Source organism: Phoxinus phoxinus, assembly GCF_949152265.1.
Source record: "Phoxinus phoxinus genome assembly, chromosome: 11".
NCBI lineage: Eukaryota > Metazoa > Chordata > Actinopteri > Cypriniformes > Leuciscidae > Phoxinus > Phoxinus phoxinus.
The window spans coordinates 15,339,622-15,364,410 of record NC_136886.1 but is presented as its reverse complement, the minus strand read 5'-3'; the positions used below and the strand labels follow the sequence as shown (position 1 = coordinate 15,364,410).

The 24,789-nt window shown below is 36.2% G+C and overlaps 1 protein-coding gene across 2 annotated transcripts in view; it reads left to right on the top strand.

Moving 5' to 3' along the window:
- The first annotated feature begins 203 nt into the window (after positions 1-203).
- Positions 204-24,789, top strand: part of jak1 (Janus kinase 1) — a 37,773-nt gene continuing 13,187 nt past the window's right edge. The window contains exons 1-14 of one of the 2 annotated variants that reach the window (XM_079629154.1): positions 204-307; positions 7,243-7,445; positions 10,082-10,205; positions 11,591-11,744; positions 12,074-12,237; positions 12,519-12,867; positions 13,022-13,198; positions 13,659-13,816; positions 14,802-14,916; positions 16,682-16,880; positions 21,227-21,336; positions 21,984-22,133; positions 22,413-22,500; positions 23,340-23,467. In XM_079629154.1, coding sequence (XP_079485280.1) covers positions 7,250-7,445; positions 10,082-10,205; positions 11,591-11,744; positions 12,074-12,237; positions 12,519-12,867; positions 13,022-13,198; positions 13,659-13,816; positions 14,802-14,916; positions 16,682-16,880; positions 21,227-21,336; positions 21,984-22,133; positions 22,413-22,500; positions 23,340-23,467 — 2,112 coding nt within the window. In that variant the 5' untranslated portion in view covers positions 204-307; positions 7,243-7,249. Of the gene's footprint in view, positions 515-7,242; positions 7,446-10,081; positions 10,206-11,590; positions 11,745-12,073; positions 12,238-12,518; positions 12,868-13,021; positions 13,199-13,658; positions 13,817-14,801; positions 14,917-16,681; positions 16,881-21,226; positions 21,337-21,983; positions 22,134-22,412; positions 22,501-23,339; positions 23,468-24,789 lie in introns of both variants that reach the window. The other variant, XM_079629153.1, reaches the window with a different exon arrangement.

The following is a 24,789-nucleotide window of genomic DNA, read 5'->3' as shown; positions in this document are numbered from 1 at the left end:
AGGCTATGTATAGGTTACATTTGATGTTTTATGTTCATTTATGGTGTAAATGATTTTTACATCACCTCAATACACACAGGATTAACACTAAACTGTGAGTTTAATCGCATGTATCATAGTAAATGGTCTTAACTATAAACGGAGGGTGTAGCCATAACAAAAAATCCACTAGCTTAATCTCCGCCCAGGCCGGGGTAAATGTCATTGGTCAGGTTTTGATTGACAGCAGTATGAGCCAATAGCCAACGTGCGACAGAGCTCGTCGTTACCCTATTTTCGGGAATGTGGTCGACGCTTGACAGGAAAGGTTAGTTGATCATGAAGACTTAACCACGGTTTGTTCCACTGTAAAGTGAAGTTTGTTTTGAAAATTTATCTCGCGGGATACAATTTATATTATCGGAGAACATTTTGGAGTTAAATAACGAGTGCTTTACATCAACAAAATACCAAGAGGAAGTGTTCAAACGTCTGTAATGATCGAAATTAAACGGAAGTAGCTTTGCCTGACGAGGTAAGGACGAGGGCCGTAACTCTTCACATCCTGACTGATCTCTGGGGGTTGTTTATATGTTTTCTCTTCATGTGCGATGTTAGTAAACATCAAGTTGTGAGACGCTCTTTTATTAGTTTGTGTAACGTTATGGTTACTGGCAAATATGTCGATCATAGTGTTCAACGAGTAACGGTAGGCATTTGAGTCTATAGAACATAAACTGCTATCATTGGACTTTAATTGTAGATAATAATGCTGTCAACTTCAAACTGTGGATTTTAATCTATTGGTGGCCAATAATGAATGTTTTTAGAGACTGCTTGATGGTGAACGGCTGTAAAATAGTTTATATAAAAAATAAAAAATAAAAAGCCTAGCCAGTCCTGCGCGAGATTGAAGTTGTAAAAAAAAAAACTTATTTTTTTTGTTCTATTGTTGCTAACTTGTTAAGCATTGTCATTATTGTTGATGTTGTTTTCATGCTCTGACTGTACAATAGTTAAATGGTAAAAACTTGTTGCTCTTGTGACTGCAGTTTTGTCGATATAAATCTTAACACTTGTACACAGTTATCACTAACGTTAACTGTAACGTTATGTTTGCTGAACAAAAGTGCGTGGGGTTAAAGTATATTTGATGTGCTTTGTAGAGATCGACCAAGGCTGATTATTATTATGTATAAATGTAAAAGATTGTGTTAAAAACAACAATAATAAATAAATAAATAACCCACATAAATAACACATAATGCACGTTAATAATATTTAATTGAAAAATATTAGTTTCATTATATTTATGCAAAGTTGTTTTCTTATTTGTTTTGCGTTTTGTCTTGGAAAAACATGATAACATTTAAAAATAGATCACTGATTACGCTTGAACATGTGAATATTGTTAAAAAAATGGCTATCTCTTCATGCACTCTATCAAGTATGAATGGCCGTCAGCACCAGGTAAAAAGTTCAATCAGATCACATTCTGTTTAATTCATTTAAACGATTATGGAACTGAGGAATGGCTATTCTTAAAAAACAAATTTTCTGAGGAAATCCGTTAACGCAAAGCTGTTGAATTGTGGTTGTCTTGACATCAGGCCTATTTGACGATTTCTAAGAGAAACTTAAAATTTCCCCTTGTCTCTAAAAAATACATCAACTGAATATTTCCAGTTAACAGGGGGACCACAACAATATGATATTCTGCTACAGTTTGATTGTGTCATCCGGACAATTTCATGCTGGTAATCTGATTCTGATACAGTATGGACAAAAGTGACTGTGGAAGATATTCAGTTCCTACAGAGGTGTTCATGGGGAATCCCTTTTAAATAAAAGTACTAACCCTTTTTTCTCATAAAGAAAAACAGTTAATACAGTATGTAATTTTTTTTTTTTTATTCTAAAAATTGTCAAAATTAAGACCTTTTAATTTCCATAGAGCCTATATTGGTGAGGAACCCCATTTAAAATTCATTACTAGCCACTTAAAAATATGAATTGTGCGATATGGACAGAAAATACTACCATGATTTTTAAAAATCAATATTGTGATTTTGATTTTAAACATAATTTTGAAACAATATTTCCTTAACTACTCTTGAAGTATTTTTCGTCAAGACACCGGCTTTGACAATATTTGTGGGTACCATATCTTTGCATAAATTATACGTGACGGCGTCGTTATTTCTTTATGCCCCTTTGAACCTTTTCGTATGTTTTGCAGTTCACAATTGCCGGTATTATTGATTTTTGTTCACCTGGTTGGGATGGGAATGTGCCATTACCTTTCTATGTAAATGCACCTGCATCTTGTGTTTTTAACCACAAAAACGAGTTCTGTGTGAATGGCCCCACTGTTTTTCCGTAAGTATAGTTTGACAGGTCAAATTACCTGGCTCTGTGATACATCATCGCTGCGTTCGAAATCGAATACCTCCCTATTATATAGTATGCGGAAAACGGTTCGCCAAAAGAATAGTATGTCCTAATACATAGTATTCGAAAAACAGTAGGCGAAAAGTCCCCGGATGACCAACTGCTTCTTCTGAGATTTTGAAGTGCGCATTCGATGGACACTTTACTATCCCATGAGGCCATGGGATTTATGAATAGCAGTGAAGCGACACAACTGACACGGGTAGGTCACGTGACAGAATATGGCGATGTATTACATCTGAATTTCATTCAAAGTACTAATATTCAAACTACATAGTGTACCTTGTTAATGGCTGCAAACTAAAGTAATTTTCAACTTAAATGTAGTACCTGCTTAGACAGTACGCAATTTCGGACACAGCGCATCTCTCCTGTGTCCAAAATATTCCCAAACTACGGTGACGCATTGCTGCCACATACATATTACTTTCCCACTCAGTTATGTCGTAATAACTGTATGTCGTATTCGTATATTATGTCGAAAAATAATATGTATGTGCCGTGGCAGCAATGCGTCACTGTACCAAACCATGGATGTTGAAATTATTATTATTATTATTATTTTTTGGTCAAGGCCTTATCCTGCCCTGAATTCACCTAGCCTGTTTCTGTGCTTTCTTCCATGTGGTAACGGTAAACCCACTCTGTTCTGTTCTCATGTTAGATTTAGGCCACTGCATTCAGATTGCACACTGAGGGGGCTGGCGGAAAAGTCGAGCTTTCTGCGGTTTAGAAATCGTGTGTACGCTCGCATTGTGATTTCAATTAATCACATAGCCCTAATTAGTATACAAATCAATTGATAAAACATTGCTAAAGGTATTTTAAGTAGAGTAGTGAGTCTTGACCTCTCTGGTCTATCTGAAGCTCTCATCCAGATGTTGGTTAAATAGTCTTGAGAAGAGCCTTTTAGGGTATAACTGGCCTCTATACAGAACTTCCAAAAGAAAAACAAAAAGATAGTGAGGTAGGTTTAGTCATAATCTGAGGGCAATGAGAAATGGCGAGATGTTTGTGTGGCCATCACTGAACATTGCGAGTGGAGTTTCCCTTTAGAATAGAACATGTTGTACTGCATAGTGTTCTTCATGACAAGACTAACTCCTTAATGTTTTAAAACATGTCACACAGGTATTTAGTTTGCCCAGAGGCAGTTTTCAGGTGAAGAGGACAGTCCAGTCATATGCCTCCATACGTGTCAAAACATAACAAAAAGAGATATTGCTACTTTAGCCAGCACCAGAATAAAATGCTAAATGAGTTTTTATTTGAAAATATAATACTGGAAAATTGAAAACAGTTGTGTGACGAGAAATGTAGCCTATATCAAGGAATATAGGCTAGGTCTTGATTTATTATCATAACATAAGTTAATGATACAATAATGTTTTTTTTTTTTTATTAACTGGTAACAATTACTTTGTAAGAATATCAGAAATGTAAGTGTACAGTTTGGGAAATTGTAGATGTGTTTTCTTTAATATTAATTCATTGGATGAAATATTTTACATGCATATTCTAACTCTATTGTAGAGTAATGCTCATGTTTCTGCTCAAAAGGTTAACTAGCCTATAGAGTAAAACAGTGTCAATTTGATTTCATAATTGGTAGGATATTACAGATTATTACAGGATCAGGTAGAATAACATAATTAAATGTTAAAATATATTTAATCCATATGATATAGATAGATACAATAATCTTTGTATTTGTGTACTATTGGTATAGAAGAATATCCATGACAAAGGAAGCTGTCCATGAAAACTAAACTTGCCTCTATTTTAGGTTCATTTGAAAAAGGTTTTCACTGTGGTCTTAGAGCCTGCAAACAGGATAAAACAGTTACAGCAGGTTCCTGCACCTACGCGCGTTTGACGTACTCGAGCGGTCTACCAGCTGAAGAGTCACAGGGTCTAAAAGCGTGGAGGAACAGTGTTAACCATGACTTTATCAGCGAGCAGCACGTCAACAACACCTCAGGAAGTGAAGCCGTGTCAAGTAAACAGAAGAATGGCGTTGTGAATCATACCGAAGTAGATGGAGATTCATTTTAACAGCTTGTCAAACTTAAACTTTATCCCTTCTAAAAGTTCCCAAGATGACTTAGGACTGTGTCTTGGTCTTGGATATGAGAAAGCAAAAGGACATGATTCACAGGAATCTGAAAAGAAGAACTTCTCATAAAATGCAAGTTAAAACATTATAAAGGAAAGGACCTAAATCGAAAGCTTGTCACTAAACATCTGAGTTGCTTGCAATGTTTGGCCATTTTACTGACTGGTTGGGGGTGTCAGTAATGTTATGCAAGTCGAGATATCAGCAGAAAAACAAGCTTCTGCTTAAGAACTTGCAGAGACAAGAGCAGCAATCACCGATGCTGACTGATGGATGTTTATTGAACTGCAAAACCTTGGGAAACAGCCGTTGCAATATTTCTGACGAATCGGGTACAAACAAATGCTTGACCCTTGTAAAAAAATTGAAGTCAAACTAAATATTATATAATCTATCTTCTATTTCCTATTCATCTTAAATTTAAGTTTGTGATTGATTTTTACATCTCTATTACCAAAATTTGAGAGATTGAGATTTGTGAGGTTGTATGATTGTCTAATACACATTAAATAAACAAAATCAAATAGAGATGTTTAACACTCACTCAGTAGGGGCTTCCTGATTTGGGATCAAATTGTTGTTAAATTTTTATTTCCCATATATTAAAATGTTCTATATATATATATATATATATTGTATTTGTTACTTGTTAGATTAGAAAAAATTTGAACATCACTTTAACATTAAGCCAATACATGTTGAATGATTTTAATTATCACACACACGTATTTAAAAGCTCTAACAACAAAGAAATATGACACATTTTACCCTATCATTCAAAAGTACCTTCTGCCCAAGTGGATTTGTGATCTCATTATACTAATATTTCATAAAGCCAAACCAGTAGTCTCAGTTTGTTCAGCTTCTTGAATTCGCTAAAGCCACTTTACAGACAAATGTGGTCATTAACTGGTTGCAATATTAGATTTCTTCTTCAGCACAGTTTGCTTTTGCATTCATTCATCTCAGGAAAGTCCTTTCGCATGCCTGCAGGGATCTTGACATCTGAACACGTCTTGACCTGCACGGTCTGAAGGGAGATCCACTGAGTCGAAACCATCTGATTCGGATGCGAGAAACGTTCATCTTACCCTCCCTCATGTTCACTGTGGGATGAGTGGTTGAATTAAATTGCTTCATGTGAGGGCGCCTGTAGTGAGGACATCAAGTGTGTTGTACTTCTATATGGTTAAAGTAATAGTCTCCAGCTAGACTCAGGACTTGGCTTTGTCATGGTGGACAGAATATTCAAAATTGTTATAATGGAACATTTTATATTATAATTAGAAAATGCAAATTGCGACATTACCGTATAATAGACTATTAGTGCTGGGATCAGAAAAAAATGCTTTTTTTAAAGGTGCTCTAAGCGATGTCACACGTTTGTTTAGGCCAAAACATTTTTGTCACATACAGCAAACATCAACAAGAATGATTTGGGGGTGGGGTTAGTGCGCGGATGAGGAGGAGGGAGGGTCTAGCTAGCCTCCGTTTTGTTTGACAATACTTCGAACGTCAACAAGAAGTGATGTCACCCAACATCACTTAGAGCACCTTTAACAGTGGAATCACTGAAGGGCATTAAAGGGGGAACAAAAAGTATATCTAATGTGCAATGAAAAGTCATATGTTGTTTTGCCTTTCCCTATTTTTGTGTCCTTTTTGTCATACTTACCTGTTGATATTCTGCTGCTGTTACTCACCTGTGTGTCCGTCGTCATCCATTGTTGTTTGCTTGCATTGCCTTCATCTGCTGTCAGCTGTTAATCCACTTCACTGCGTTTTCGTAAAGTCCCAGGATTTGGGTTCAACACCCTCCAGTCCAGCTTCGTCCATTACAATATGACGCTGCCGTTCGAAAAATATCATGACAGCTGCTTTCAAATATCCACATGCATATTCCCGCTCATACGGGTCAAAGGGGCATCTTGGCTAAAATGCTTAGTGAGCTGTTAATGTGTAAGCACAGTCAGTTTAAGTGAACGTGGACATAACATTGTACAGTATCTATGTCAGTTTCAAAACTGTGCATTTGTCCTTGCCGTGTAAATGCAATCTAATAGACCTTGGCCTGTCTATAGTGTCATTAATAATATTAATCAAATTATCATATTGACAAGAAAAAGAGGAACATTTTCTTTCTTGCTTTTGTTTTATGTGCACTTTTATTCAGAAAGGGACACGTTAAATTGATCAAAAGGGACATTCACTTTTTACCAATTTAAGGCATCCTGATCCTTGCTAAAAAAACACTTGTTTCTAAATGTTACAAAAAAATCCTGAAAAAATGCATAATTTCCACCAAAATATTTTCAATTGCGCCAAGTGTAATAAATATTTCTTAAACACCAAATCAGCATATTGCAATGGCTGCTGAAAATGTTTTGCTTTGCCATCAGAAAAATAAATTACATTTTAAAATAAATAAAAATAGAAAATAGTTATTTTAAATTGTAACTATTTCATAATATACAGTTTTTACTGTATTTTTTTTAATCAAATAAATGCCACTTAAGATGCTTATTTCAAAATCAGTCAAATCTATTTATTATTGTATGGTTCATTTAGGCATGACTGTGTTAAAATGTAATATTTTGTAAATCATGTACTATTTTTATGAGTTAAATGATTTCTCATCATAGCAGGGGCCAACAGTTCATCAATAAATCGATCTGTTTCCTCCGTTTATCCTGCAGTGTCTGGATGCTTAAACCAACAGTCATGGAGCTGGGCAAGCTATGTGGGAAGATGAAAAAACAGAGGAAGGCAGAGATGACCGTTCCGACTGTCCGGAAAGGACTGGAGATCTACTTATACCTGCCTGATACACACCAGCTCGAGTACTTCAAAGACTGCCACACTGCAGAGGACCTGTGCGTGGCGGCTGCCAAGAAATGCCGTAAGTGTTTGGACGGCCGCCTATTTAGAGCACCCTCAGTCTAATGCATCTCAGGACATAGTGTGAGATCATGATGGTCTGTTTTCTTAGCAGTGATGTATCATTTCAGCATAACTCAGACAGCAATAGTTTTCAAAGCAAAGTTACAATTAACACAGAGTCTGGAATTTCATGTAAAAAAAAACATAAACATGTGTTTTTTGTTCCTTTTCTATCATTATCAAGTGTGCTATATAGTAGCTCTCAACTGGTTTGAGCCTGGGCCCAAGATTTTCCTATGGTCATTAAGCTGCAACCCAATTGTTTTTAGGAATTTGAGCTAACTCCTTAATTATTTTTTTATATGAGTGTATACATTTAGACAATACAAATTATAATACATTTGCTTTTAAAAACCAAGCCAATTTATATCACAAAAATAGTAGACACACTCATAAGTACTGTCTTACTTTAGTTAACATGCAAATAAGTTGACTAATAATACTGATGACTTAACAGTCTAAGACTGTGGAAGAGAAACATGTCCACAAAGATCAAGATCCGCCTCTTTCGAACGGTGGTCCTACCAATTCTTCTCTATGGATCTGAAACATGGACCTTGCTCAAGATGGATTTGTCCAAACTTGAAGTGTTCAAATGCAATGCCTACGCCAGATCCTGGGAATTTCGTTTCGCGACCACATCACCAACGACGCAATCCGAGCCAGATGCCAACAACAACCAGCCATCAAAGAGCAGATACAACAACGACGGCTGAGATGCTTTGGACTCGTGTGCAGAATGGATGCAAATCGAATACCACACCAACTCTGGAGGAAACGACCAACCCAGTGGAGAATCCAGCGCACTGCACCCAAGAAAACATGCAAGCAAATCGAATAAGATCTGAAGAACCAGCAGCTTGACCCACAGCAGGCAAGAGTAGTCGCCACAGACCGAAAAGCATGGAGACAAATGATCGAGCGAGTTTGAAATCCTGCGGGACCCACAGCAGCATACTGGTTGCCAAGTCGTCCTCCCCCAGATGACAGCTAGAGATCAAAGTAGAAAAAGAAGAGCAGTAGTAAGGCTATGAGGAAGTAATAGCAGTCCCAAACTGGTTTGTATTAAAACAACAAAGTTGGTATGAGCCACGACAGTCATTTAAGAATATACAAAATAACACTGTGAAAATAAAGTGGCATTTTGGGATAAGGGAAACAACAGACACCATTGTAAATATACAATACTAACATGAATTGTAAATGAAATAAATGGAAACTGCTCCTGATGAATAGAATGAACATCCTATCATGCACAGTACCTGCATGCAACCATTTGAGAAACAACAAGTTGTGCTGTGATATAAAAAGGGAAATGGACTACCAAAAAAAAGTTTTTAGGAGTATAAAAAGGGGCATTCTTCATGCATTCGGTTTCATATTTTGATTGTGCGATTGAGGAATGGGGTTTTTGTACCATCAGCATTTCACAGAATACAAAAGAGGAACTCAGGGTTTTTACTGTTGGTATCATCATGTGACGAGACATTGACCTTAGGATGAGAAGCACTGCGACTGACTGTCCCTGTCCATCCCTTTCCATCTCCTAATAGAACAGCATATCTCTATTTGGCTCTTGATCAGTATTAAGCCACAAAATGGCTGCTGGGTTTAAATGTCATGTCCAGAATTTCCTCAAAGTTGCGGCCAAAGACAAAAGCTGGCATGGACATTGAGATGGGAAAGGGAAGTTTATATTAGACAAGAAGGCAGCTGCTGGAGAGGAACTGCGATGGTGTTTGTTTCAGTTTATTTTCACACCCAGCAGTTAGCCACTGGTTTTACTTCAAAGGTTAGGAATCCTACCCCTTTTTTTTAAATAACATTTTTTACTAGTTCAGCTGATAGAGCATAGCACTAGCCATTCCAAGGTTGTGGGTTCGACTCCCAAGGAATACATATATACCATGAATTAACTAAGTTGCTTTGGATAAAAGTGTCTGCCAAATTAATAAATGTAAATGACTATAATAAAATTTAAAAAAGTTAAGGAACCTATTTCAAAGCAAAATTAGAGAAATAATTTACTTGTTCTACTTAAACTTATTTTATTTTAGCTTGTTGTCAAGGCAACATTTCTCATTTTCATTTAGTTTAACTTGATGTACTAATTAACTAAAATGTCAATAAATGAAAAAAAAACTGTAGACATCAAAGTGACAAAACACAACAAAATATGAAATATTTTAAGATAAGTGACAAAATATTTAACTTAAATGAAAATTAAATATATATTATTAATTCAAATAAATTATATTACAATTTGTATTTTAAAATGCCTCAATTTGCGATCTGACTCTTGTTTTTGTTAGGTTTAAGCCTTTTTCTTTTTGTACAGTATATATTCAACCTTTGACACTTTCATGTTATGTTCCAGTAAAAGCTTTTTAATTACCTTAAGACTTTTCTCATAATCATTTAGCTACTATTTCCTTTTATGTATTATCTCAGGTGGTTATTCGCTGGTGACATCTAACAAATGGTGTATTTAGTTTTTTTTTATCAGCCTGTTAATTGTGCTGATGCATTGTGCTATCTAGTGAGAAAAGAGAACCATTTGAATCAGGCTCTAATTTTGAAAATGTTTTCCCCCAGACATCTCACCTTTGTGCCACAACCTGTTTGCACTGTATGAAGAGAGCCAGGATCTTTGGTATGCTCCCAATCATGTGTTCAAGATCACAGAGGAGACCAGCATCAAACTTCATTACCGTATGAGGTGAGAGACAACAAATGAGTGCTTTACACAAAAATTGAAGACTGCTGTTCAAAAACCCCATTAGAAATTCCAGAGTGAACTTATGGCTCAAATTCAAGTTTTAGGACTACAGACTGGACCGCTATTACATTTATACTGTAGGTTCAATAATAAGAATAAGATTATTTTTTCTTGATTAGTTTAGTGAAATGTATCATTTGAGTTTTTTTTTTTTTTTTTTTCAGCTGTTTATTTTCAATTTTTTTTTAGAAATGCATATGGTCTCTTTACAGAGCCCTGTGGTACTCCTGTGTGGCACTGTCTGTTACAATCCCTATTTAGGACAAAATAAAAACTTGGTTTTCCAAGCTTGGGTTTCCACTATAAAAAATAAACAAAGTAACAAATTATCTGACAATGAAAGACATTTTGTTGTTCAATAAAATGTGAATCTTTGCAAAGCAGAACATAGGATCCCCTGAACTTCCCCTTTTCACCAGTGAAACTAAGATAAGAGCCAATTACTGTATTCAAAGCGATCAGTGGGTACAGAATCATTGTCTCCCCGTGTGAAGCTTACCTGTTGTGCGCACAAACAGGTTTTGGTCAACCTTTGCGCACCCTCTCTTCCTCTGTGGCATAGAGCACTTTTTTCTCACTCATGCTGTTTCCTGTTTACAATGAGCTCTCGCTCGCGTGGCAATGGGGTTGTGTAGGTTTTCATTTTTCTGTTGATTGTTGACACATGATTTGGTATTGCGTGTAGCATATGTTAGTATATTTACATAATGTAAGCCTTTGTCAGGATGTTTGTTTGGCATGTCTTTATATGTTATCAGCTCCTGTCATCATGATTTTATGTCTGCATTCATAATCGCACACACACGCACACACTTGAACATATTTGTATACTTGTTTTACTTAATTTCTCTTTTGACAAATATACAAGCCAAGGGTTTTTCTTAAACTACTATATTGCCCTATAATACAAAATATATTTTAACTTTTTGGGGGGGCGTAAGTTGACAAGTATTCAGTTCACTAATATTTACCTACATTTTTCATTGTTTTATTCACGTAACACATCTCATATTTAATTTTGCATACTGCTGCTGTTGCCTCCTTGGTAAATAAGTACACTAACTTTTGTTAAAACTTTGGTTGTATTTTTGTAAAATTAAAGTATTTTCACACAATATATATTAAAATGATTCATGTAAAATATCATGAAAGGCCTTTGAACAATAGCAATAAGTAAATAAATACATATTAAAAATGTGTCCAATGTGACCTTTTGAAAAAGTTTAAATGTGTTTGTTAGTTTTAATACCCTTGGACATGAAAGTACCCTTAGTTCAAGAAACACTTGTCAATTCTTTGACAACTCATTTTACTTGTTTACACAGGTTTTATTTCACAAACTGGCATGGCACCAATGAGACTGAGTCTCCTGTTTGGAGACACTCCCTCAGTAAACAGAAAGGTGTTTTGAACTCTCAGAAGGGGTCTGAGGGGACACCTCTACTGGATGCTGCATCTCTTGACTACCTATTTGCACAGGTGAGTTCAGGAAACACCCGAGATATAACTTGCATGGTTGTCCATATCACAATATCAACTTTGATAATAAATATTGCCGTTTTGTGCTACTGGGGCATTGTGGCTTGATAACTATTTAAATACTCTCTCATGTGGTATCGTTTGTTATCCTTTTGGTCGTTCTCTTTGAATTGATATATATTTAAATGTCTTTTTTTTGGAGCACTGCTACTTATTCAAATATCTCTGGGGCAGTGTGAACACTAGTGTCTATTAACTTGCGTGTGTGCTCATTTTAACATTTTGTGCTTTGGCATACACTGTGCTCTTACTGTTTTGGTGTGTTTTAGGGCCAGTATGACTTCCTGAGAGGACTGGCTCCTGTGCGCTCACCCCAGAGTGAGGCAGAGCTTCATGAGATAGAGAACGAGTGTTTGGGAATGGCAGTTTTGGCTATTACCCATTATGCCAAGTGCAATGATATGTCCTTATCAGAAGCTGGAGCTGAGACCAGGTGACCCACACAATCCATCTGCTTTATACATCACATCTGCAAAATTATCTACAGCGATAATATAAGAACAGCACTCCCAAATATTAGACTTTTATTACACAGCTCTCTGGAATACTTGATTCTGATTGGTCATACCATTGTCGATAGCATAGCATGTATGAAGCCTATTGGAATGACTGGATTTTGTTTACAAAATTTCTATAAACTGAGGAACTATAAATGTGACCACATCTTTCAAGCAAGTGGTTTTATTTATGTTTTATCCTTTTCTCTATCTATAGCTACAAGCGCTTCATTCCGGACAGTCTTAACCGCACCATTAAGCAACGAAACTTTCTCACACGCATGCGCATCAACAATGTCTTCAAGAATTTTCTCAATGAGTTCAATAGCAAGACCATCCAGGACAGCAACATAACCCTCTATGACCTGAAGGTCAAGTATCTGTCCACTCTAGAAACACTGACCCAGGGCTTGGGTCGAGAGACTGTTGAGCCCAAGAGCCTGAAAGTGTCAGGTGAGAGTGAGGGCTCTCCGACCCATACACTTCCCTTAGGGGATGACGGACTGGGCTATGAGGTGCAAGTGTCCGGCACCACTGGGATCTCCTGGAGGAGAAAGCTTGTACCGGTAAGTTCATGGCTTCCGATTATGTGAGCTTACAGATTTGTAATAGCTTACAAGTTAATCAGCAATTCTGGATACACTTGGTATTGGATTTTATGTTGTTTCAAGAGTTGTTACCAATGTGTGTTTTTTTCCGAACTTGATTCCTTTTTAATAGATTGTTCTGATGGTGAAAGACAAACCCAAGTCTAAAAAGAACAAGGCTGACAACAGGCCGAAGACTGAAAAAACGAAAGAAACCGGATGGACAATTTTCTCAGACTTTTACGAAATCACCCACATTGTCATTAAGGAGTCGTGTGTAACCATTTACAGACAAGACAATAAAACCATGGTAATTTTGTAATTTCAATTAGATTTTAATGAGACAAACATCTGCAACACTATGTCCTAACCAGGTGAAATTCAATTCCAGCACAAGCAGTTTATATATTCATGTTGAATATTATACTGTCAAAGTCAATCAGAACATATTTGATATTTAATGTAATTTCATGTGGATTCTGATTTTGGACCAGTTAGATTTAACAATGCGCAGTGCTTCCCAGCATTGCAATGTTTAGTAGAATGTTATCATCAAAATATCTTGTCACTTGTGGTTGTGCAAGTTAGGACAAGAACTTTGCACCTGGTTAGGAAATGGTAATACTTCCATACATCTCCTGAAAAGCTGATGATTCATACTCGTATGATTGATAAATCAACAGGATTGACTTCAGAATTCATGTGAAAAAAAGTAACTGATACATTATAGCTGTTATCCTAAAAATGTATTCCTCTTCTTTCCTCTGCAGGAGTTGGATCTGTTTTTTCGTGATGCAGCCCTGTCCTTTGCTGCAATGGTGGATGGTTACTTCAGATTGACTGTAGATGCCCATCATTACCTGTGCACTGAAGTTGCACCCTCATCAGTTGTCCAGAATTTAGAAAATGGCTGTCATGGGCCTATCTGGTATGATATCAACATAGTTGATGCCATTGAAATTTCATAATTCTTCTCCCCATTTTCAATATCTCAACAAAATAAAACAAGTATAAAAAAACCTCAAGCTTACTGAAGACAATTAAAAGAGTTCCAAAATAAGATAAAAGAAAAAAAAGTACAAACATAGGAAAACCAACTACAATAGAACAAAGACACAACTAAAATAGACCTACATGAAAAACTTCAAGCACTAGAAATAAGAAATGCTACATAAATTGTATAAAGTAATCAAATGTGTTAATAAACATTGCATAGTCTTCACTGTGTAAATTAAATATACATTTATTCTTATTAAAGTGATTTCAGTCAAGTGATTTCAAAAGTGATTCAGTCAAGATCAGGGAGAGATTTTTCTGTTTTGTTGTTCGAGTAATGACACAGACGACATCAGGTATATTATGCTGCTGTCACTTAAATAACGAATGCACTGTTCCAATATACTGATTCACATGCGTTTTCTTTTTCAACTGTTTACATTCAATCAAGACTTTAATGACTGCGTTTTATGAGGATACTTGCTAAGACGGGCATTTTGACATGTAAATATGTGTATTTAACCCATCAAGCCCGAATTAGGTGACAAAAAGAACTTTAACCGCTCTTTGAGCAGCGGTTCCTGGAATATAGAATTTATGGAAACCATAATAATTACAACATTTATAAGAAAAGTTTCTTGAGCAACAACTCGGCATATTAGAATGATTTCTTAAGGATCATGTGACACTGTAGACAAGAGCAATGGCTGCTGAAAATCCAGCTTCAAATAAAATAAATTGCGTTATAAATAAATTATTGTTTTCTTTATATGTTGAGCACTTCTTTGAAACATTAAAATACCCAAACTTTTTAACTTTATTATAAATGCTATTTTATTTAGTATTAGTTTGTATTATTACAGCTGTCTTCAAAAGAGACATTTTAAGACTTAGTCTTGTCTGTTTTCTTTGTACAGCACAGAGTATGCAATTCATAAACTCCGTCTGGAGGGAAATGAAGAAGGAACCTACATCCTGCGCTGGAGCTGCACAGATTATAACTACATCATCATGACTGTTGTCTGCATCGAGGTACAAACACATGCATCCACTCACCACCAAACACAAAAGTCTAGTTTGAATTGTACAGCTGAAAACCATTTTTGTAAGCTAGGAAATGAAAACCGTTGTTCTGTCTGTTCAGCCTGTACAGGGCAAGTCTAGAATTGCCCATATTCTCTTTTGGTATTGTCTGCAGGGAATTAAGAAGATCTGGTTCTTGTTGTACACTTTCCCAGACAAATAGTTTGTGTTCATATGATATACATTGCACTGATTCTCTTTCAAGTATTGCAGCACCCAGTTTTGGCCGAAAGTCTGTGTGAAAATGCTTTTCCAAAGTTTGGGATCTTGCTTTAGTGTTTGCATCTTTGAGAAAAAATTTGGACCAGATTAGACCAGGATAATGCATGCATTTTCAGATAATTTTCTTTGGCAGTTATTTTTCAATGAGAGAGCTGTAATACACTGAATAAGCAGCTGGAGCAGAACCCCAAACCACGTTGGGGCTGTTACACATACTGGATCAGAGACTGATGCGCTGTTTCTATGCATTGCTTTTCTGATGACTCCCTTGTTCAGCATGCTATACAAATAGAATTGATTTGAATGTTCCTGTATTGATCAACAGAAGGTGTGTGAGCTTGCGAAATAAGGCTGAATGTCTTTCAGGAAACCTAGCACGACACTGTGTGCACTTCAATTATTTAAGTCCCCTGTAGTCAATAATTGTATCCCTTAAATCTCATCTTTAATCACCAAAATTACATATGTAATTACTTTGTGCCTTAAAATAGCTTAAATGTATGTGTAAATGTCAACCTGCAAATTAGCCCCGCCTCCACTTAATCACACTTGCTCAACTTTTCTGTAGTAAACACTGCACAATGGCAAGTGGAAATGCTGGTTTAATTCAGCCATATATGTTTGGACCAGAAACAAATTCAGAATAAGTAGAAGAGTGAATTATACAGGGTCGTCTACAAGTCGACGTATCAGAATAGTAGTGCGTTTTATGTATTGCTCTTTACAACGTCGGCAAATAACGGTAATTCATATGATTAGCCTTTTGCTTGACTACGTTATCAAACAGCTAATAATGTATTGGTAATGTTACACAAACCATGTTCCCATTCACCATCTCAGTCTGCTTTCTAAAAATCAATATGCTTAGAAACGGTTGTAACTAACGTCAGTGGAGAAATGCATACATTTCATCATAACATCATCATATAAATCATATTCACCCGCTATATTGCCAAATGTACACGATTTTTAATATCAACAGAAAAATACACCGGGATAACCTGATTTTTCTTGAGACTCCCCGGCTTCAGAGCATAGGTAATGATATGCTACAGCCCGCCCGCATGTTGACGTGATTATTGACAAGGCAGTTTGTGACGCGGTTTGAAATGATCTGTTTCTGACGTCTTTTTTTCACTGCAGTTTTAAGGAGAAAATTCTCAGCAATGGTGTTGACTTATGAATATGCAAATGGTTTGTCTTAAAGCATATTAAAAACACCACATAGACATATAAACAACAATAAAAACTTTAAATGTTATCAGGTTTATGTACTATATAGCTAGTCACATTTAGAAACCCAACACCTCCCCCACCAACCAAGAAAAAATGTATCTTATCTTACAGGGGATCAGTTTATGGCCGCCTAACATTTGTTTAACAAATCCTCTTCCCTTCACCATTCTTCACATGCACGATTTCTCTTGTCTTTATTTCCTTTGTGCTTAATCATGTTTCCGTCTGTCATGTATTTCTCCTCTCTCTCTTTTAGATGGACCTGTGTGAGTCCAGGCCGATTCCCCAGTATAAGAACTTCCAAATTGAAACAACCCCTCAGGGCTACAGACTGTATGGGACCGAGACGTTCCGGCCCGTACTAAAGGAGCTTCTGGAGCACTTGCAGGGCCAAAGCCTGCGCACAGAGAACCTGCGCTTTCAGCTGCGCCGCTGCTGCCCACCGCAACCCAGAGGTACCAACACTCGTTCGGCTCAATCAGTCACATGATTGAAGACCTTCTATGCATTATCATTGATCGACACAGCTAATCCATCCGTATATTCCTGTATCCTAATCATCCATCCATTTTAATCAAACATTCGAATCTATTCCAATTAAACACTTTTTAAACATTGATTTGAATGTCCGTCCATCCATCCATCAATCCCAATTAAAGACTTTGCCCGCCCGTCCATCGATCCATCAGTCTGTCCATCTTATGTTTTTAGAGGCAAAATTATTTAAAGACTCCCGATTTCATGTTTTCTGTAGCCATATGTTCAGCTAAACTGGAAATATGTCCTCTGTACTTTGATTTAAAGGAGATTTAATACACAGCCTATTTGGATAGGATGGTATTTCCATTAGAAACCCCTGAAAATCTCTCTGTGAATGGTCCTGTCTTAAATTGAAACTGAAATCAGAGCTCATTGCCTTTTCCAGTTTACTGAAAGCTGCTAGCTGAATTGTCAGGATTTTCCAGTGTTCAATGTGCACTGCTTCCTGCTGAATGCATCTAAGTGGGGTTTTTTTTTCTTGGGGATTTATTGAATCCTAGAGTAGTTATTAGGATGCGAAAATTTGGGTTTGGGGTGTGGAGTACGCTATTGCAATCTGCTGTTGACATCTTTACTAGCATTTTTTCGTCACCCATAATTGTTACCTGTAGCATCTGTTGAAATACCAGTAAAACCCACCAACCTCAATTTTGTATTAACATGTTAATTTTGAGGATGACAAATCTGACTAGTTTTCAATAAATATACAAGAGAAAATTTAGACACATAAAATGTAAAGCTTAAGAGTATATAAGTGCTATGTAAATGGACTAGAAAGAATGATAAAATCAGTTGTATCACTTCTCTGAGAATAACTAGATTATTATAATAAAGACTTAGTTTGGGTCTAGAACAGGAAATGACATGCCACTAGGGGTGTGCCGGTTTCAGAATTGGTGATGACGGTTATGATGTGAGTCAAATGTGACGGTTCGTAACATAACCGTCGGTTTTTTTTTTAAATCCTTAAAAAAAAAAGCAATGAACATGCTTTGTTTTAAATAAATCACACACACTAAACAAATCCTTTTAAAAACGTAGGCTGCTTAAATTATATAAGAGCTGCATAAAAATGAATGAGTAGGCCTAAATTACAAATGATAAAATCTACATACCTTTATCAAAGAAAAAAAAAGTCGAACAACGATTGTTGTGATAATACCTTAATTAAACTAACTAAATACAGGAAACAAAAAAAGTGCAATGACATTTTAAATTCCTAATCTTTTTCGACTTCAAAGTTCCGTGACAGGAACACCAACATGTTCACTTTACTCGGTTTTAGTGACGATCTGACTGGGGTAGCTATGTTACCCGCAGTGCTAAAAACTCGCTCTGATGCTGTGCTTGTAGCACAAATACACATGTATTTACGTGCCAATTTTGCTAAGAGCGGATAGCGTGTGTCTCCCCACCATGCTAGTGGATTAGCCGTAGAGTCAATTGGTTCTTCTTGGAGATAGCGGGTTAACTCCGTGTCAGCGCGCGCTCTGATCGGTAAAGGGGCAGATATTTCAGACCTCCGTTTATTAGGGAGATCTCCAAGATTTCTCAAAGCCGCACCCGTCTAGAAAGGATGTAGCAAAGATATTTAATGCTAATGCATGAGGCATAGGCATAGTTTCATTAATTTACGATGAGATGCGCTCTAGTTCACAATGCAATGCAAGTGAACGCGGCGCGCCTGCCCGGCGCCTCCATGTCACGGTTATTATATTGTCTGCTATATTATTAAATACATGCAATTGGTTGATGAAACATTTATTAAAATTAAGGTACAATTTGTACAAAACAAAATTCGCTTTAAGGAAAGGCTTACAAAGCAAAACTTATATGAAGTGGTAAAAATCATTTCTGACGATTTACAAAACAAAACTACATTAAGTGGTAAAAACCATGTCTTCCGATGTATTGTATGGCGCATATTATGATCCTATCTAAAAAATAAAATGTTTTTTTTTTATGTTTGTAAAAAATATTTTAATAACACGGTTTTGGCGGTTATAGAGTTCTAATGACGGTGTTTAACTATAACCGTCGGTCTCACGGTTATATACTAACCGTCACACCCCTACATGCCACAATGAAGTAATTGATTTGACATTCTTTTTGAGTTGAAAAAACTGGTAATTACAGGTATGAGCTGCACCGTTTAAGTGAATTATAAAGTTATAACACTTAGGTTTAAAACCTGAATTACTTGAATCTTTAAATTTGTGCAAATACAAAAATAATTAAACTTAAAATTTAATCTGTTCTTCATACAAAACACATGTATGGCTTCAAAAGACTAACTGTAGTTTGTCAGTGTGATCTATGGTCTACTTTTATGGTGCTTTTTTTGGAGTTTTAACATTCTTCCGAATATTTATTTTGGCGTTTCACAGAAGGATGAATGTTTTGAAACAACATGAGTATGAGTAATGAGAGAAATGACTATCTCTTTAATTATAAATATCTTATTGTATCTGCTTTCATTAGCATATTATATTTGCTGTTTGCTAGAGTGGTACATTATATAATAGGAAATAAATTAATGGATTTTTTTTTTAGGTAGCGAGTAATGATCTGCTAACTTGGCATATACGATGTAGGGGCAAACACAAGTAAACAAATAAGTTAGGTGTTAATTTCCCTAACATGAGTACATTATTATTTATGACTCTTCAGTTTCTATGAATTTAGACCCAAGTGAGACAATTTGTAAGTTCACAGATCAAATGAACAGTCATGTGAGTTGATGTGCAACATTGTATAAACCCCTCACCGTCACGTCAAAATTTATTTTAGCCGTTTTTGCCTTTTTATTATGATAGGACAGTGAGATCGAGAAAGGTCAACAAGCTGGCTAACAAGGCTATCAACTAGACGATGGGTTTTATCCCATTGGTTTATCAACCGATTCAATGCAGATTGTCTGTACACAAATTAACCTTTATGTTATGTCATCGCAGATAAAAATCTCCCATTGCTTCAATATAGTGTACAGTGACTTTGGGCGGATTGCCAGCAACAGCCATTTTAGGATTGTTTGTGATTTGGTCTAAGTGACTTAGGAGTCCTCTTGACTATCCCTAAATTTTCACAGATTTAATAGCTGGTTTTAATGCTAAAATGCTTTGTGAAATACTCTTAGAGCAAAAATTGAGGAGTCCTAAAATTAGGACTGAGAGACAGACATTATTTTTAAGAGTTTGTCCTAAATCAGCAAGTTAGGTGCTTCTTTTAGCCTTGATATGTTTTGTGAATCATTTATCCAGCTAACCATCTCTAACCTGACAGAGTTAAATGTTCCTTAGAGAGATTTACAGATATCTGCATACCGCAGAGAAACCAGGGTCCAAAATGTACTTTTTGCCACAACTGCCAATTGCAGATGAATTCATACATATTAGTGTGTTTGTTAATTGATTCAGTGAATCGTATCAGTGAATTTGTGCATTTTTACTAAAAAATGTTCACAGAAAAATGTCATGTATTACATTTTTTTAAAATAAATAAATAAATGCAATTCATTAAGATGTATTATATTGGTGCATATAAATCCTGATGTACTTAATACCCTTCTTCCTTTAGTGCTCCATCAGTATAAGCAGTAATACAACAGCTCTATACTAATGCAAAACCAAATATTAGGGATGTTTTGGTTGCGAAAAAACGCCTAGTTATCGCACATTAGTCAGTGTGTCAGGTCTTGTTTACATCTGCTCCTCTAAGAGTACATGCTGAGGCATCAGTGACGGGCAGGAAATGTAGTAAATGTGGGTTTCCGTTGTTCACTTCTCTTGATGTCTTTACCCTGTTTGCACTCTTAAAAACAGAGCTGTGTAGGTCTGTATCCAGATTATGTCAGTGAGTAGACAAAAGACCTGCTGATGCTGCAGAATGAGCATCACAACACACACATACACTCACTCACACACAAATGTTATACCTGCACGTGGACCCACACATGCTCATTGTTTTGGTGTAGCAAGTGGTATTTTTTTGTTGAACGGTGCACAATGTCACTGCACAACTTCCTCTTCCCTACTCTGTTTAGGTAATGTCTGCACACCAACGCATATACTGTATGTTTAGATATAATCTAAATAAACCTGTTTATTTGATGTCTGCACACCAACGCATATATTGTATGTTTAGAGAATCTAAATAAACATCCTTGGACAATCAAACCAGATGATATTTAGTGTTTAAAGCTGGGATCTCAAATATGTATATGTTGGTCACCAATCACAAATTATGCTCTTATGTCCTTCAGAAATTTCCAACCTATTAGTGATGACCACAAACCGAGAGCCCGCCCAGCAGAGACAAAATCAAGTCAGCCAGCTGAGTTTCCACCGCATCCTTAAGGAAGAGATTGTACAGGTGATTATTTTTTTTTTCAAGGATTTTGAACCAATGTCGACTCTTCTTTAGCATGGCGAGCATTTAAGAAATAAAATGAAATACAGATATTGTCAAAAATCGATCATTTACATTCATAAATGGGCGCTCCACAGTGAGTGAAAATGCTCTGCCCGTAAAAATTCCTTACTGACCATAAAACTATTTATATTTTTATGATACTTTTATTGAAGTATATAGACTTATGAAACATAAATGTACAGTATAGTTACAAAAAAATGGTGTTAGTAAGAGGTTTTTTTTTTGGAAAGAGTTAATACTTTAATTCAGTGAGAACGCATTAAATTTATCAAAAATAACAGTAAAGACATTTATAATGTTTCAAATGATTTTTGAAATTTCTATTCTTCAAAGAATCCTCAGAAAAATATCAGTTTCTGTAAAATATTACACACAACATTGATAATAATAATAAATGTTTCTTAAGCACCAAATCGGCATATTAGAGTTATATCTGGAAAATCATCTGACACTGAAGACTGGAGTAATAGATGCTTAAAATTCAGCTTTACCATCACAGGAATAAATACCATTTTAAAATGTATTAAAATACAAATCATTTTAAGTTTGACCTACTTGCTGATACACGACATTGTGGTCTCATTCAGGGTGAGCATTTGGGTCGGGGCACAAGGACAAACATCTATGCTGGTGTTCTGAAGCTGAAGAATGAGGATGATGAAGACATGGGAGGATACTCGCAGGAGGTGAAAGTGGTGTTGAAAGTGCTGGGCTCAGGACACAGAGATATCTCTCTGGTAAGACACACATGGCCTACTCATGCCTAAATGAAGTTTAGCAAACAAGATTATTGGTTTTAGATGGTGTAGTTTTACCAACTCCTGACTCTCTTCCTCATTTGTAAGTTGCTTTGGATAAAAACACATGTCTACTGAATAACTGTAAACTAATTGTGGTCATTTTCAACTGTAATGAACCATGAGGGGTTTTGAATAGAATTTTCTCCGCTAGTACTCTGCCATCAGTGTGGTTACTATTTACATTTTCAAAGTATGTCTTTTTCTGCTTTTTCTCAGGCTTTCTTTGAGACTGCTAGCATGATGCGTCAGATCTCTCATAAACACATCGCACTGCTCTACGGAGTGTGTGTTCGCCACCAGGAGAGTAAGTACCCCCCTCTCACTTGTCTCTAATATGTAGAGAACTTGGCATTTATCTTGCCAAATTATTCTGGTTGTATCTGATGATTGCTTTGTCTAGTGATATTGATGACAAATAAATGTTTTTGGATTCGCAATCCATTTCCAGACAGAGGGCGCACATATATTAAAGACTTCACAAAATAAGAGAACTAGAACATTTGGTTTTGTATTATTCTGTTTTGGTGTAGTTTTACATGGCAAGTATGATAAATGGGTGAATTTTCTTCTTCTTCCGCCTGTTGAGTTGTAACCAGTGAGTCACCATAGTCACTGGTGCAAAATTAATTTATTTACAAAGCGAACATAGAGACATTGTCATTCTCTGACTGAGCGTGTAGATCTGACACACTGGCAGTGTTACATTTCTAAGAAATCACAGAGAAATCAAACAATGAATCATTGCTCGAGTAATAATGTAGTTTTAAATGACTAGATGTTAAAATAGTTAAACTAGTCTTACATTTGCTTTATGATTCCATATAAATATTTCATAAATGCTTTTTGTGAGGAAGCTGATCACAGAGCGATTCGATTGTTCAACAAAGCCTGCTGGTTAGGTATCAGTTTATGTATTTAATTGCAAACTACACTTCCTGCTCCACTGAACAATAACCTAAGTACTCTGAGGATCACCATCCATGTGCACGCAATGGGTGTGTCTGTGTGTTTTCTTAGAAGAATTTGCATATTTGAGCTGGAACTGTGTTTGTGTGTCAGAGAGGAAGAGAGTTTGATAACGGTGCTCTTTTGCATAAAACAACCTCTCTCTGTCTCTCTCTCTCTCTCTCGGTCTCTCTGTAGATATCATGGTGGAGGAGTTTGTTCAGTATGGTCCTCTGGATCTGTTCATGCGCAGACAGACCACGACTCTCAGCACCGCTTGGAAGTTCCAGGTTGCCAAACAATTGGCTAGCTCCCTCAGCTATCTGGTAAAGAAACAAACTCAAAAACAAATGCTGAAAAAACCTGACTTACCGGTCTTGAAAAAAAGTCAATATTTAGGCATGCTTCGTTTTGAAATCCTGGTATATACCAATATGCTGATAAATATGTTTTCTTTTGTCTGATAACCAAGAAATGGTTGATATTATAAATCTGTAGTACTAATTGGTATTGATAATTTACCTAAAAACTAAAATATGTTAAATTGGTTTCACTTGATTCAAGTGAACTTGCATAACAGTACACTTTAATACACTTCTATTAAAAAGTTTGGGGTCTGTAAGATTTCATTTTTTTTAGGGATGCACCGATACCACTTTTTCCAGACAGAGTCCGATACCGATACTTTCATTTTTGTTACTCGCCGATACCGATACCCTAACCGATACCTGTATTTTTAATTTTCAATTAATTTTTAATTCATGCATTTGTCATTTTTAAATGTATTGGTAGAGAAACCAAAAGAATATCAATCATATTAGTTGTTTATTAAATTGAAACTTAATTTGTTCATCAAATATATATTTAATGCACTGCATATTCATTACTGTATAAATTAAATATAGATGGATCTTTTTGTAAAGTAAAAAAAAAGGTATTTAGTCAAGAGCAGTGAGTAATTTATTTGTCTTATGTTTGATTAACATTAAAACACGGCAGCAGATTAATTAAACTGCTGCACCTTTAAGACTGAACGCACGGACCCCATTTGAATATACCGTCTGTTCACTTGAGATATAACAGACTTTGTTTATTAGGAAACTCGCCAAGACAGGCGTTTTTACATAGTTTTGTGTGAATTCATCCGTACAAGCGCAAGACGTGAAAGACTTCAATTCAGTATTCGCGCGCTGAGACGCTGGTTTCGGGGCGCGCGCTTTGGATGTTTGAAGTTCATGTAACTTCTTGACCTGCAAATGTCCTCTAATAATGCAGGCAACCACTCGTTAAACATAAATAAGGTAACAGTTCATGTTTTACTTAAATATACGATTTAGTTTTAATCCAAATAACACGTTCTCTCTCTCTCTCTCTCTCTCTCTCTCTCTCTCTCTCTCTCTCTCTCTCTCTCTCTCTCTCTCTCTCTCTCTCTCTCTCTCTCTCTCTCTCTCTCTCTCTCTCTCTCTCTCTCTCTCTCTCTCTCTCTCTCTCTCTCTCTCTCTCTCTCTCTCTCTCTCTCTCTCTCTCTCTCTCAATGGTCAGTTAACGTTAATAATAAGCTACATGCCTCGTTTTACTTTCTTTGCCATTGACATCCGACTGAACTACAAACTTTCCATTGACGTCTGATGCGCTCGACCAGCTCGCG